Source organism: Scyliorhinus canicula, chromosome 20, assembly GCF_902713615.1.
Source record: "Scyliorhinus canicula chromosome 20, sScyCan1.1, whole genome shotgun sequence".
Lineage (NCBI taxonomy): Eukaryota > Metazoa > Chordata > Chondrichthyes > Carcharhiniformes > Scyliorhinidae > Scyliorhinus > Scyliorhinus canicula.
Window position 1 is genome coordinate 38,597,409 of NC_052165.1, and position 16,135 is coordinate 38,613,543.

Here is a 16,135-nt window from a genome sequence, read left to right on the forward strand (position 1 = left end):
TCCACGCGACACCAGTGCTAGCCCGCCAATGGTAGCAGAATCGGTCCAGGTGCGGCAGCAGTTTTTCTGTCGAAAATTCCACGGATTCTGCGTCGGCATCAGAATCTCTGAGAATCCGTCCAGATTCTTTATTCAAACCATTGTTCAGTGAGAGAAATCATTGCAGTTTGAGTTGTTGAAGATAGTGCCTGTGAGTCTGTATCTGTATAAGTTTCAATTATTAGTGCTTGTTTAGGGAGTTCTAGTTCCGGGAAGAAGGTTATTTCTCTCTTTAGAATTTATTAAATTATGAACAACCTGTTTGAGTGTTTTTTACTCAATCACTGACTAATATAAACTGTTATATATTAACTCATTGTTTGACAGTCTGGACGCAGTGGCAAGACGGTGCCTGAATTAGAAAAAACGATTGGCTTGATGAAGAAGGTGGTGGAGCGAGTGCAGCGAGAGAATGAGGAGCTGAAAAAGGCTCCAGGAGTGATATCCAGGGAGAAACAGACCTGCCTTGAAAAGGAAAATGAAAGGCTTAAGGTTTGTGTTAGCATTACAAGGTTGTCTTTGTTTTCAATTATAAATACACAACAGCCCAGGTTGTGGAGGTAAAAGTTACCAGCAAGAGTTTTAAAAAGCAATAGACAGCTATCATAGCTTATGGCTACAATTAAGACCAGGTACAAACGGTTGATGTCAAAAGTTGCCGAGAACACATTGGTTAGATCCACACTTCGATTATTGCGTGCAAATCTGGCCAGCATATTATAAAATGGATGTGAAGGAGAAGGTGTGGAGAAGCTTTACAACAATTGTACCAGAATTGCAAGGGTGCAAATATCCAGGAAAGGATTGAAAGACTGGGCCTCATTTCTGTTGGATTAAAAGACTAATGGGGCGACCTAGTCGAGGTTTGCAAAATTTTGAAAGGTTTTGACAGAGTGCATACAGAGAGAATGTTTCCTCTCGTGAGGAAGAGTATAACCAGAGGCCGCAACATACAAGAAATCCAACGGGGAATTCGGAAGAAACTTCTTTAAACAGAGAGCGGTGAGAATGTTGAACTCGCTAACACAGTGTGGTTGAATTTCAGTGCATTTAAGAGGAAACTGGTCAAGTATATGAGAGAGAAGGAAATAGATGGTCAAAATGATGGATTTAGATGAGAAAACCTGAGAGGAGACTCGAGTGGAGCAGAACACTGAGTTAATAGAGCTGAATTGTCTGTTTCTGTGTCGTATATTGTCAATAATCCTATGCTATGTAATCCTTAGCACCTCTTTAATATGGGAACAATAAATGCAATGGATTGATAGATCTAATTAAGACAAGGTATCATCACACAAATATTTTCCATCACATGTGTCAACAGTGACCCGGTAACAGCACTCTTGACTATAAGCAAGAAAGTCATATGTGTTCAATCCCCACTCAAAACCTGAACATAAATCTAGGCCAGTACATGGTTGAGGGAGTGGGATACAGTTGGAAATTCCTTATTTTGGATAATAAATAACTGAGGTGCAGTCTGCCCACTCAGGTGGATGTAAAAGATCCCAATCTTTCAAAAAAAGAGCAGAGAGTTTCTCCATGTTGTCCTGGCCAATACTTAACAGTACTAATGTCAGAAGCCATTATTAAAGATGCTGTATGCAGCAAAGCACTTGGAAAAATTCACGGCAATCAGGCAGAGTCAACATGGTTTTGTGAAAGGGAAATCGTGTTGAATCAATTTATTGAAGTTCTTTGAAGGAGTCACCTGAGCTGTAGATAAAGGGGAACTAGTGGATGTACGCTACTTAAATATACATAAGGCATTGAATAAGGTGCCACACCAAAGTTTATTGTGTAAAATAAAATCTCATGGTATAGGGGGTAACATATCGGCATGAATTGAAGATTATCTAGCCAAAAGGAAACAAAGTAGGCATAAATGGGTCTTTTTCAGGTTGGCGGCATGTGACGGCTGGTGTGCCTCAGGGATCAGTGCTGTTACAATTTATATAAATGACTTGGATGAAGGCACTGAAGGTATGGTTACTAAATTTGCTGATAAATCAAAGATAGATATGCAAGTAAATTGTGAAAAGGACGTAAGGAAACTACAAAGGGACATGGATAGGTTAAGTGAGAGGGCAGAAATCTGTCAAATGGAGTATAATGTGGAAATATGTGAAATTGTTCATTTTGGCGTGAAGAATAAAAAAGCTTATGTAAATGGTAAGAGATTGTAGAAGGTTCTGGGTGTCCGAGTGCGTGAATCACGAAAGGTTAGTAAACAGGTACAGCAAGTAAATAGGAAACTTAATAGAATTTTTAAATTTGTTACGAGATAAATTGAATACATCCGGGCAATACTAAGGGATGACCTATGGAGGATAAGGTTGAATCCATTTGGCTGGAAATCAGGAATAGTAAGGCGAAAAAGTCCCTGATAGGAGTAGTCTGTCGGCCACCAAATAGTAACGTTATGGTGGGGCAGGCAATAAACAAAGAAATAACTGATGCATGTAGAAATGGTACAGCAGTTATCATGGGGGATTTTAATCTCCATGTCGATTGGTTTAACCAGGTCGGTCAAGGCAACCTTGAGGAGGAGTTTATAGAATGTATCCACGATAGTTTCCCAGAACAGTATGTAATGGAACCTACGAGGGAACAAGCGGTCCTAGATCTTGTCCTGTTTAATGAGACAGGATTGATTCATGATCTCATAGTTAGGGATCCTCTCGGAAGGAGCGATCACAGTATGGTGGAATTTAAAATATAGATGGAGGGTGAGAAGGTAAAATCAAATACTAGTGTTTTGTGCTTAAACAAAGGAGATTACAATGGGATGAGAGAAGAACTAGCTAAGGTAGACTGGGAGCAAAGACTTTATGGTGGAACAGTGGAGAACCTTCCAAGCAATTTTTTACAGTGCTCAGCAAAGGTTTATACCAACAAAAAGGAAGGACGGTAGAAAGAGGGAAAATCGACCGTGGATATCTAAGGAAATAAGGGAGAGTATCAAATTGAAGGAAAAAGCATACAAAGTGGCAAAGATTGGTGGGAGACTAGAGGACTGGGAAATCTTTAGGGGGCAACAGAAAGCTACTAAAAAAGCTATAAAGAAGAGTAAGAAAGAGTATGAGAGTAGACTTGCTCAGAATATAAAAACAGACAGTAAACGTTTCTACAAATATATAAAACAAAAAAGAGTGGCTAAGGTAAATATTGGTTCTTTAGAGGATTTGAAGGGAGTTTTAATAATGGGAGATGAGGAAATGGCTGAGGAACTGAACAGGTTTTTTGGGTCGGTCTTCACAGTGGAAGACACAAATAACATGCCAGTGACTGATAGAAATGAAGCTATGATAGGTGAGGACCTTGAGAGGATTGTTATCACTAAGGAGGTAGTGATGGGAAAGCTAATGGGCTAAAGGTAGACAAGTCTCCTGGCCCTGGTGGAATGCATCCCAGAGTGCTAAAAGAGATGGCTAGGGAAATTGTAGATGCACTAGTGATAATTTACCAAAATACACTAGACGCTGGGGTGGTCCCAGTGGATTGGAAATTAGCAAACGTGACACCACTGTTTAAAAAAGGAGGTAGGCAGAGAGCGGGTAATTATAGGCCAGTGAGCTTAACTTCGGTAGTAGGGAAGATGCTGGAATCTATCATCAAAGAAGAAATAGCGAGGCATCTGGATAGATATTGTCCCATTGGGCAGACGCAGCATGGGTTCAAAGAGGGCAGGTCGTGTCTAACTAATTTAGTGGAATTCTTTGAGGACATTACCAGTGCAGTAGATAACGGGGAGCCAATGGATGTGGTATATCTGGATTTCCAGAAAGCCTTTGACAAGGTGCCACACAAAAGGTTGCTGCATAAGATAAAGATGCATGGCATTAAGGGTAAAGTAGTAGCATGGATAGAGGATTGGTTAATTAATAGAAAGCAAAGAGTGGGGATTAAAGGGTGTTTCTCTGGTTGGCAATCAGTAGCTAGTGGTGTCCCTCAGGGATTAGTGTTGGGCCCACAATTGTTCACAATTTACATAGATGATTTGGAGTTGGGGACCAAGGGCAATGTGTCCAGGTTTGCAGATGACACTAAGATGAGTGGTAAAGCGAAAAGTGCAGAGGATACTGGAAGTCTGCAGAGGGATTTGGATAGGTTAAGTGCATGGGCTAGGGCAGGGGTGGGCAAACTTTTCCGTGCAAGGGCCACATTCAGAAATTCACAATTCACAAAGGGCCGCATAGTATATTAAGTAAAATAATTACTTCACCCGGTTATGATTCTGGGCGCCTCATATAGAACATAGAACAGTACAGCACAGAACAGGCCCTTCGGCCCTCGACGTTGTGCCGAGCAATGATCACCCTACTCAAGTCAACGTATCCACCCTATACCAGTAAGTAACCCAACAGAACCCCCCCCATTAACCTTAAAAAAAAAATTAAAAAAAAAAAAAAAAATTTTTAAATTTTTTTTTTTTTTTTTTTTAATGACTTGGTGGGCCGCAGAAATACCTTTGGCGGGCCGCATGCGGCCCGCGGGCCGTAGTTTGCCCACCCCTGGGCTAGGGTCTGGCAGATGGAATACAATGTTGACAAATGTGAGGTTATCCATTTTCGTAGGAATAACAGCAAACTGTTATTTAAATGATAAAATATTAAAGCATGCTGCTGTGCAGAGAGACCTGGGTGTGCTAGTGCATGAGTCACAGAAAGTTGGTTTACAGGTGTAACAGGTGATTAAGAAGGCAAATGGAATGTTGTCCTTCATTGCTAGAGGGATGGAGTTTAAGACTAGGGAGGTTATGCTGCAATTTTATAAGGTGTTAGTGAGGCCACACCTGGAGTATTGTGTTCAGTTTTGGTCTCCTTACTTGAGAAAGGACGTACTGGCACTGGAGGGTGTGCAGAGGAGATTCACTAGGTTAATCCCAGAGCTGAAGGGGTTGGATTACGAGGAGAGGTTGAGTAGACTGGGACTGTACTCGTTGGAATTTAGAAGGATATGGGGGGATCTTATAGAAACATATAAAATTATGAAGGGAATAGATAGGATAGATTCGGGCAAGTTGTTTCCACTGGCGGGTGAAAGCAGAACTAGGGAGCATAGCCTCAAAATAAGGGGAAGTAGATTGAGGAACTTTTTCACCCAAAGGGTTGTGAATCTATGGAATTCCTTGCCCAGTGAAGCAGTTGAGGCTCCTTCATTGAATGTTTTTAAGGTAAAGATAGATAGTTTTTTGAAGAATAAAGGGATTAAGGGTTATGGTGTTCGGGCCGGAAAGTGGAGCTGAGTCCACAAAAGATCAGCCATGATCTCATTGAATGGTGGAGCAGGCTCGAGGGGCCAGATGGCCTACTCCTGCTCCCAGTTCTTATGTTCATAAAAGTAGGGAGGTTATGCTTCAGTTGGTAAGACTGCACCTGGAATAATGTGTACATTATTGGTCTCTTTATTTAAGGAAAGATGTAAATGCATTAGAAGCAGTTCAGAGAAGATTTATTAGACTAATATCAGGAATGGGCAGGTTGTCTTGTTAGGTAATATTTTTTTTTTTAAATAATTTTTATTGGAATTTTTGAAAAATATATATCAACAAAACAATAATAACAGTAATAATAATAAACACCCCCCCCCCAACCCCAATAAACAAAATAAATTAACAATAAGCAAATTAACTTAAACACTATCCCCCTAAACCCCCCCCCCCTTTCCCCCCCTCCCCCCGGGTTGCTGCTGCTGCTGACCTAGTACCTTATCGTTGAGCCAGAAAGTCGAGGAAAGGCTTCCACCTCCTAAAGAACCCTTGTACTGACCCCCTCAGAGCGAACTTGACCCTCTCCAACATAATGAATCCCGCCATGTCATTAATCCAGGTCTCCACACTCTGAGATCTCGCATCTTTCCACTGCAGCAAGATCCTCCGCTGGGCTACTAGGGCGCAAAGGCCAAGATATCGGCCTCTTTCGCCTCCTGCACTCCCGGCTCCACCCCAACCCTAAATATCGCGAGTCCCCAGCCTGGCTTGACCCTGGATCCCACCACCCTTGACACCGTCCCCACCACCCCTTTCCAGAACTCCTCCAGTGCCGGGCATGCCCAGAACATATGGGCATGGTTCGCTGGACTCCCCGAACACCTGACGCACCTGTCTTCGCCTCCAAAGAACCTATTCATCCTAGATCCGGACATGTGGGCCCGGTGCAGCACCTTGAACTGGATGAGGCTAAGCCTCGCACATGAGGAGGAGGAGTTCACCCTCTCCAGGGCATCCGCCCATGTCCCCTCCTCAATCCGCTCCCCCAGTTCCACCTCCCACTTAGCCTTCAGCTCCTCTACCGACGCCTCCCCCACCTCCTGCATTATCTGGTAGATGTCAGACACCTTCCCATCCCCGACCCACACCCCCGAAAGCACCCTATCCCTTATCCCCCGCGGGGGGAGCAAAGGGAACCCCTCCACCTGTCGCCTAGCAAACGCCTTGACCTGAAGGTACCTGAACATATTCCCCGGGGGGAGCTCAAACTTCTCCTCCAGTTCATCAAGGCTCGCGAACCTCCCGTCAATGTACAGGTCTCCCAACTTCCTAATGCCCGCCCTGTGCCACCCCAGGAACCCGCCATCCATGTTCCCTGGGACAAACCGGTGGTTCCACCACAGCGGGCCTCCACCGAGGCCCCCACTTCCGCCCTGTGTCGCCTCCACTGCCCCCAAATTTTGAGGGTGGCCGCCACCACCGGGCTCGTGGTGTACCTCGTTGGAGGGAGCGGCAGCGGCGCCGTTACCAGTGCCTTCAGCCTCGTGCCTCCACAGGACGCCATCTCCATCCTTTTTCATGCTGCCCCCTCCCCCTCCATTACCCACTTGCGTACGATCGAGACATTAGCTGCCCAATAGTACCCAGAGAGGTTGGGCACTGCCAGCCCCCCTCTATCCCTGCCCCGCTCCAAAAAGACCGTCCTTACCCTCGGAGTCCTGTGCGCCCAAACAAATCACCCTCCTAAAAAAGGCCCTCAGAACGAAAATGGGGAGGCACTGAAACAAAAACAAAAACCTCGGGAGCACCGTCATTTTAACGGACTGTACTCTACCCGCCAACGACAACGGCAGCATGTCCCACCTTTTAAATTCCTCCTCCATCTGCTAGTAGATGGAGTAAAACCTAGTAAAATTGAGCTTGTGCAGAGTCCCCCAGCTCCTAGCACCTGAACCCCCAGGTACCTAAAACTCCTCACTGCCCTCTTTAGGGAGCCTGCCAATCCCCTCCTCCTGATCTCCCGGGTGTATGACAAACGGCTCACTCTTGCCTAGGTTCAATTTATATCCCGAGAAACTCCCGAACTCAGCAAGAATCTCCATCACCTCCGGCATTCCCCCCACCGGGTCTGCTACATATAACAGCAAGTCGTCCGCATACAGCGACACTCGGTGCCCCTCCCCACCTCGCACCTAACCCCTCCACCTCCTCGACTCCCTGAGAGCCATGGCAAGAGGCTCTATTGCCAGCGCAAAAAGCAAGGGGGACAGGGGGCACCCCTGCCTCGTCCCATGGTGGAGCCTGAGGTACTCTGACCTCCTCCCATTCGTCGCTACACTCGCCATCGGGGCCTCGTCCAGCAACCTCACCCATTTAATAAACCCCACCCCAAACCCGAACCTCTCCAACACCTCCCACAAGTACCCCCACTCAACCCTGTCAAAGGCCTTCTCCGCATCCAATGCCACCACAATCTCCGCCTCTCCTTCTGCTGCCGGCATCATTATCACATTTAGCAGCCTTCGCACGTTAGTGTTCAGCTGCCTCCCCTTCAGAAAACCCGTCTGATCTTCATGTATCACCCCCGGCACCCAGTCCTCTATTCGTGGCCAACATCTTCGCCAGCAACTTGGCGTCTACATTCAGCAGTGAAATCGGCCTGTATGAGCAGCACTGCAAGGGGTCCTTATCACGCTTCAGGATCAGGGAGATTAGCGCCCGAGACATCGTCGTGGGCAGAACACCCCCCTCCCATGCCTCGTTGAAGGTCCTAACCAACAGGGGGCCCAGCAGGTCTGCATATTTCTTATAAAATTCAACCGGGAACCCATCCGGTCCCGGCGCCTTTCCTGACTGCATGTGGCCAATCCCACTGACCAGCTCCTCCTACACCCAGTCCCTCCACCTGCTCCTCCTACACCCTTGGAAATCGCAGCCTGTCCAAAAAACTCTCCATTCCCCCTCCCACCGCCGGCGGCTCCGACCGGTACAGTTCCCTATAGAAGTCCCTAAAGACCTCATTGACCTCTGCCCCCTGCCGCACCACATTCCCATCTCTATCCTTCACTCCACTAATCTCTCTAGCCGCGTCCCGCTTACGCAGCTGGTGCGCCAGCATCCTGCTCGCCTTCTCTCCATACTCATAGACCGCTCCCTGCACCTTCCTCCACTGTGTCTCCGCCTTTCTGGTGGTCAATCAATCAAACTTGGCCTGCAAGCTACGCCGTTCCCCCAGCAATCCCTCCTCCGGGGCCTCCGCGTACCTCCTATCCACACTCAACAACTCCTCCACCAGTCTCTCCCTCTCCCTCCTCTCCCCCCTCTCCCTATGGGCTCGGATGGAGATCAGCTCCCCCCTAATCACTGCCTTCAGAGCCTCCTACACCATCCCCACCTGGACCTCCCCAGTATCATTGACCTCGAAGTACCTCTCGATACATCCCCGAACCCTCCTACACACCTCCTCATCAGCCAACAACCCCACATCCAGACGCCAAAGCGGGCGCTGGTCCCGCACCTCCCCCATCTCCAGATTCACCCAATGCGAAGCATGGTCCGAAATCGTGATAGCCGAATATTCGGCCTCCTCTACCCTCGGGACCAGTCCCCTGCTCAAAACAAAGAAATCAATGCGGGAATAAACCCTGTGCATATGGGAGAAAAAAGAGTACTCCCGAGCCCTCGGCCTCCCGAACCTCCAGGGATCCACTCCTCCCATCTGGTCCATAAACCCCCTCAACACCTTGGCCGCCGCTGGCCTCCTGCCTGTCCTTGAACTAGAACGATCCAGTAGGGGATCCAGCACCGTACTGAAGTCCCCCCCATGATCAAGGCCCCCACCTCTAGGCCAGGAATGCGGCCCAACATACGCCTCATGAAACCAGCATCATCCCAATTTGGGGCGTACACATTAACCAACACCAGCCTCTCCCCCTACAGCCTCTCACCATCACATATCTGCCGCCACTATCAGCCACAACCTCAGACGCCTCAAACGCCACCCTCTTCCCCACCAGGATCGCCACCCCCGGTTCTTCGAGTCGAGCCCTGAGTGGAAAACCTGCCCCACCCACCCCTTCCTCAGACGGACCTAGTCCGCCACCTTCAGGTGGGTCTCCTGGAGCATGGCCACGTCCGCCTTCAGCCCTTTCAGATGTGAAAACACCCGGGCCCGCTTAACCGGCCCATTCAACACCCTCACGTTCCACGTAATCAGCCGGATCAGGGGGCACGCCCCCCCTCCCCCGTCGACTAGCCTTAACCCATCGACTGCTCGCCCCTGGCCATCACCCACGCTTCCTCCGGGGACTCAAAGTAGTGATGCCGGTTCTTGTAGGTGACCGACAGGCGCGCAGGCGACAACATGCTGAACTTCACCTGCTTTCCGTGGAGCACCACCTTCGTCCGGTTAAACACGGCTCTCCGCTTGGCCACCTCCGCATTCCAGTCCTGCTTGCTGTAGATGCGCACTACCGAATTCTCCCACTTACTACTCGCCTTCTTGGCCCATCGCAGAACACACTCCCGGTCACTGAACCGATGGAACCGCACCAGCACCACCCGCGTAGGTTCATTCGCCTTAGGCCGCCTAGCCAGTACTCTGTGGGCTCCCTCCAGCTCCAGGGGCAGATGGAAGGATCCTGCCCCCACCAACGAGTTCAACATCACGGCCACATAGGCCAGCAGGTCCGATCCCTCCAGCCCCTCCTCGAGGCCCAGGATCCGCAGGTTCTTCCTCCGTGACCGAAGCTCCATCTCCTCGAACTGATCTTGCCACTTTTTATGTAGTGCCTCGTGTATCTCCACCTTCCCCACGAGGGCCGAAACCTCCTCCTCGCGCTCAGAGGCCTGCTGCTGCAACTGGGTTGTCTGGGTCTCCAGCAGCTTACTCGTCGTCACCTTCAGGGATTCCAACAACTCCCCTTTCAGCTCCGTGAAATAGCGCAGAAGGGCCGCCTGCTGCTCCTCAGCCCACTGCCTCCAGTCCTCAGGGGCTCCACCGGCCGCCATTTTGTCCACCTTCCCCCGCTTTTCCAGGGGAGCTGCTGCCGTTTTTCTCCTCCTCGCCCCACTTCGAGTCCGAACCATAAATCCCGGGGGGTGTTGCTCCAGACCCCTTTATCCTCCGGGAATTGTCGAATCAGCGCCATTTGGGGCCCTTAAAAGAGCCCACAAGTCCTTTTAAAGTGGGAGCTGCCGAACGTGCGGCTTAGCTCCACATAGCCGCAACCGGAACTCTTGTTAGGTAATGTTGAGAATTAGGTTTGTTTCCACTAGAGTTTAGAAGAGTAAGAGGTGACTTGATCGAAACCTTTAAGATCATGAAGGGTTCACAGGGTGGATCTGGGGAAGATATTTCCTCTTGTCGGAGAATCTAGAACTAGGGTTCACTGTTAAAAATACGGGGTAACTCATTTAAGACCGAGATTAGGAGAAATATCTTTCTCTCAGAGGGCTGTGAGTCTTTGGAACTCTCTTCCTCAAAAGGCAGCGGAAACAGAGTCTTTGAATATTTTTTTAAGGCAGAGCTAGATGGATTCTTGATTAACAAGGGGGTGAAAGGTTATCGGGGCTTAGGCAGGAATGTGGAGTTGAAGTTACAGTCACATCAGCCGTGATCTTATTGAATGGCGGAGCAGGCTCGAGGGGCTGAGTGGAGTACTCCTCCTAATTAGTATGTTGGTGTGTTAAACCTCAACCAATATCATTAATAACAGATCATCTAGTCATTATCACATTGTTGGGACCTTGCTGTACTGCATTTCCTAGATTACAACAATGACTATACTTCAAAAAGTCCTTAATTAACTGTGAAGATTTTTGGAACATCCTGAGCTTGTGAAAGATGCTTTTTAAATGCAGGCTCTTTTCTTCGAGACCAGATAGGTAAGTGTTGATCTCAAAAGTAGCACATTTTTGATATCTCTGTAATAGGGGACAATAATATGATGGAGTGATTGATCTAAACTGTTCTGAGATGCGGTATCAGCCCACATTCATTTTCCAATATAAAACCACTGAAATAACGTTTTTGGTGGCAACTATAAACCATCCCAGATTTGCTCTCAGTAATTCCCTGACCAGATAATCTAGAATTTCAGCCCTGCATGTTTTTGATGTCATTCATACAACAGTGACAGTCAGTGGATCCAGACTAATGTTTCACATCACTCACTAATTTAGCTGAATCAAGACTTTCATGTCCAGAGCAAGCTAAATCTGTTACCTCACTTCATTTCAGTCAGAACTCGAGAAATTGAAGATGCAAATAGGCGGTCAGCTGACCTTGCGTTACGAGTCTAAAACGAAAGGTGTGGAAAAGATCTTATCTGAAAATGAGAGATTACGAAAGGAGCTCAAAAAGGTAAACCGTTTGGTCAATAGTGAGAGACGCCTCTGGCGTCAGTTTAGTTTAACTCCAAGTGTCACTGTTGTTAGCATTAGTTATTTATTCATTTTTGCCTTCAACACAGAAGGCTGGCACATGGCCCAATTCCAAGATGACAACATCCTCGTGATGGGATGGGGGCCTTGAAATGCCATTTAACATATCTAGGCAATGGACTCTTCAATGTTCCCTGACCCTGTTGCTTGGGGAGACACTGCAGCCCACTCAGAACCTCCCATTTCTCAAAACTCACCAGTGGAGTGGACTGGGATTTTCTGAGCACTTCACGATAGTGAAAACAGACAATTGTGGAAATATTCAGCAGATCAGGTAGCAACAATGGAGAGAGAAAGAGGATTTTTCCCCCTGCACGTCAGGCCCCAAATGAAGATTCTTTGCACATACCATTATTGAACATTTACACCGTATTCTAGCAACTCAAAATTTACACTAGATAATAAAGCTAAATACTGTGGATGCTGAAAATTTAAAATAAAAGCAGTAAATGCTGGAAAGCACACAGCAAATCAGGCAGCATCTGTGGAAAGATAAGCATTTCAGCTCTGTGATCTTTCATCAGAACTGGGAGATGTTCAAGTTGAGCAGCAGAAGAGAGGTCATTAAGTTGTCACGTTTACTGTTTCTCTTTCTGGAGATGCAGTCTGACGGGCTGAGTATTCCCAGGGTTTTTTGGTTTTGAGTGTACCGCATAGTTTCTCTCTTGAAATGTTACCGCGCAATTCTGACGACCCACAACAGATCGCAGATTGAGTTGAGATTTTTTTTTTTGCTGAATATTTGTTTTGTGGCAGGAAGGTGACTGTGCTGAAAAACTGCGAATTGCTAAAAACAACCTGGAGATTATGAATGAGAAGCTAAGCGTGCAGTTGGAAGAGACCAGTAAACGATTAAGCTTTGCAGAGAGTAGGGGTCCACAACTTGAAGGTGCAGACAGCAAAAGCTGGAAGTCTATTGTAGTCACAAGGTATCACTTTAATCTCTGATATGTAAAATATCGAAGCCTCCTCGGCTGACACCACGATATTGGTAACACAGGGTAGATATTAATGTTCTGGGACAAAATGCAAACTTTACTGCGTGTTTATTATCAACATTTCAGAGTGATATGTTATCTTTAAAGTTTGGACACTTTATTTTACAGATCATTTTTTTTTCCTTAATGGCTCTGGTAAGTCAGAAGTAGATAGATTCTTAACCAACAAGGGAGTCAAAGGGTACAGAGGTAGGTCGGGAAGTGAGTTGAGGCCACATTCAGATTAGCCATGACCTTATCAAATAGTGGATCAGGCTTGAGGAGTCTGCTCCTGCTCCTAATTCATATGTTTGTATGTTCTTTTCTATTTTTTATTGCCACTTCCAGGGGTGGGGAGATTTTTTTGTTTAATCTTTCATGGGATGTGGGCAAGGCCAACATTTGCTGCCCATCTCTCATTGCCCTTGAACTGAGTGGCCTGCTCGGCCATTTCAGAGAGAAGTTAAGAGCAGTCACATTGCTATAGGTATATAATAATAATACAATAATCGCTATTGTCACAAGTAGGTTTCAATTAAGTTACTGTGAAAAGCCCCTAGTCGCCACATTCCGGCGCCTGTTCGGTGAGGCTGGTACAGGAATTGAACCCGCGCTGCTGGCATTGTTCTGTATTACAAGACAGCTGTTTAGCTCACTGTGCTAAACCAGCCCCTAAACCAGTCTGTATTCATATGTTAGGCCAGACCAAGTAAGGACGGCAGAATTCCTCCCTTAAAGGACATTTGTGAACCAGATAGGATTTTATGACAATCGACCAGACTTTAGGAATTGAATTTCACCGGCTGCCATGGTGGGATTTTAACCCATTTCCCTTGAGCATTAGCCTGGGCCTATGGTTATTAGTCCTGTGATATTACCACTATGCATCATGTATCATGATGTATAAAACATCACGGGCGGTATTCTCCGCTCCCGATAAAAATCGGGATGGCCGTCGTGAAATCGGCTTCACGACGGCCTCGGGGCCCGCTCCCCGCACCTAATTCACACCCACCCGGGGGGCTAGGAGCGGGCCCCCGTCGTTTCCGGCCGTGCCCTCGTCGCGCCGGAAATGACGCGGAAACGGCGCTTTTCTGATGTCATCCGCGCATGCGTGGGTTGCCGGTTCCAACCCGCGCATGCGCGGATGACATTAGCGCACAGACAGCACGAACCCACACGTGCGTGGTGCCGTCTTTCTCCACCGCCACCCGGCAAGACGTGGCGGCCGTTTTGGACGCTGGCTCGACGATCGGTGGGCACCGGCCTGTTCCCTCCCGAGCACAGTCGCGGTGCTCACGTCCAAATCGGGCCCCTAGACACCCCAAACGGGCATCTGGCGCCCGTTTCACGAATGCAACGACCAGGTGTGGTTGCTGCCGTGGTGAAACGGGCGTGAAGGGCCGGCCGCTCGGCCCATCAGGCTTGGAGAATCGCCGTTCGCCGTGAAAAACGGCGAGCGCCGATTTTTCCGAAGGGGGGGGGGCGTAAAAAATGTCAGGAGGCCCTCCCACGATTCTCCCACGCCATGTGGGGAACGGAGAATTCCGCCCCACAATTGCATCGGCCAGTAGATCCTCTGTCTGAGGTTTCTCGTACGTAAGATTGAAAGAAATGTTACCAAAATAGAAGAAACAACAAAAGATTGGCAGTCAGTATGATGGGAAATATGAATCTTGCATGTTTACCAAATGTAAACCTGGGGCTTGGGGAAGATTTGGCCAGAGGGGCTCAGTCTCTGGAGGGCTGCAGGATGGCTGGGGTCTTTGCAGTTTTCAGGAGAGAGAATTTGGATTGAACAACGTTCTACTGTTGGGTACAAAACATCTAATTTTTAAAGATGAGGGTTTTGATAGAAAATAGGAAAGGAGGTAAGGATTTAGTTTAACACAATAATTTAAAAACTGATTAAACAATGGGAGCAATGAATGAAAAACCATGGTTAGGCTGAATCCTGAATTGCTGAAGAGCCACTAGTTCTAGAAACAGAAGTGAGCAGTTGGGAGGTTGGAGAGATGGCTTAATTGAACCAATGATTTTCTTCTGCCCCCAAGCATTATTATGGTTTTCATTTTTTAAATCATTGCAAAACATGATTTACAATGGATAAATAGTTATATATTTAAGCTGAAATGAAGAGTTACCCCATTTTGGAGATTGGAAGGGAATTTACCATCGCCAGGGCTATTTAGCACAGGGCTAAATTGCTGGCTTTGAAAGCAGACCAAGCAGGCCAGCAGCACGGTTCGATTCCCGTAACAGCCTCCCCGAACAGACGCCGGAATGTGTCGACTAAGGGCTTTTCACAGTAACTTCATTGAAGCCTACTCGTGACAATAAGCGATTTTCATTTCATTTCATTTCATCTTCAAATAGGTAGATTTTGCTGCCTTTTTCCCAGCTACCACTGGTAGATCTTTCCATATACAGCACCCTGGACAGCAAGTATTCTTCCTGACTGAAAACCCACCACAAAACATGGGAAGAGAGCAGAGCAATTTTCCTGGAAATTATTTTTAATTGAAAACAATTTTTTTCTTGAATGAACTGGAGCTGGACATTGGAGCCCAAGGATTTGCTTGTTTGTACATTTAATTCCCGTAAAACGGGTTTAGCAGGACTGAAATTTCAATGGGACTATTATACTGGCACAACTGAGGTGGAACCTCCAGGCTATCTAAATTGTAGGAACTCTATCTTCTCCGCTCCCGCCCCCTTCTCCGGAGCACGATTGCGGTTGGTAGACACAGGTCCCTTGCTTGGGCTAGTGGCACAGAAGAGTCCTTCAGCTCCAGTGGAACTCTTGACTCTGGCAGCACAGGTAGTTGACTGCCAATTCTATGAGACCTCTGGAGAGGCTGTAATGAGTAGAGTTTCTGGGGTACTCTGGGTGTATCCCATTGATGTGAGTAGGAGTTGGGCAGATTGCCCTATAGCTGCTTGCTATTGAAAAATGGTTGAACCAAAAATGTGGAGTGGAATTGAAGGGAAACTTGGTTCCATACCATTTTCTAGTTTCTGGACATGCAATCGGCCCTTGATCTCAAGACCCAACTGGAGTTTTGAGTCCATCTGATTATATTGACCACTTTAGAAATTATGCAGTTTTACTTTTGACGAATTTCAAGTGGTCAGTTGTTCATTTAATAATGATGACATTTTTTAATGTAAACTGCATACATTAACAAGATAGCTGGTTTAAACTGCAACCTTGCCAACTTTAGTAGCAATCACTTACATTGTTAAAAAGACAATGAGTAATTCATTCCTTCATGCTTTAAAGAATGTATGAGAGTAAAATAAAGGAAATGGAGGCAGACATTACAAAAAAGAATCAAAACCTCACCGATCTTAGACACCTGCTGAGCGAATCGACTGCTAATGAGCAAAAATTGGCAAAACAAATAGGAGACCTGGAGGAAAAGGTGAGAGAAGAATCGTGATAGTGTTTTAGTTCTGATAG

The 16,135-nt window shown here is 47.0% G+C and overlaps 1 protein-coding gene across 14 annotated transcripts in view; it reads left to right on the forward strand.

The window, feature by feature from the left end:
• The window catches only part of cep290 (centrosomal protein 290), a 190,026-nt gene that overhangs the window by 159,577 nt on the left and 14,314 nt on the right, over nucleotides 1-16,135 (forward strand). For 10 of the 14 annotated variants that reach the window (XM_038780387.1, XM_038780390.1, XM_038780389.1 and 7 more), the window contains 4 exons: nucleotides 367-531; nucleotides 11,493-11,615; nucleotides 12,452-12,624; nucleotides 15,956-16,097. In XM_038780387.1, coding sequence (XP_038636315.1) covers nucleotides 367-531; nucleotides 11,493-11,615; nucleotides 12,452-12,624; nucleotides 15,956-16,097 — 603 coding nt within the window. Of the gene's footprint in view, nucleotides 1-366; nucleotides 532-11,492; nucleotides 11,616-12,451; nucleotides 12,625-15,955; nucleotides 16,098-16,135 lie in introns of those variants that run through there. The other 4 variants (XR_005458314.1, XM_038780396.1, XM_038780392.1 and 1 more) reach the window with 4 other exon arrangements.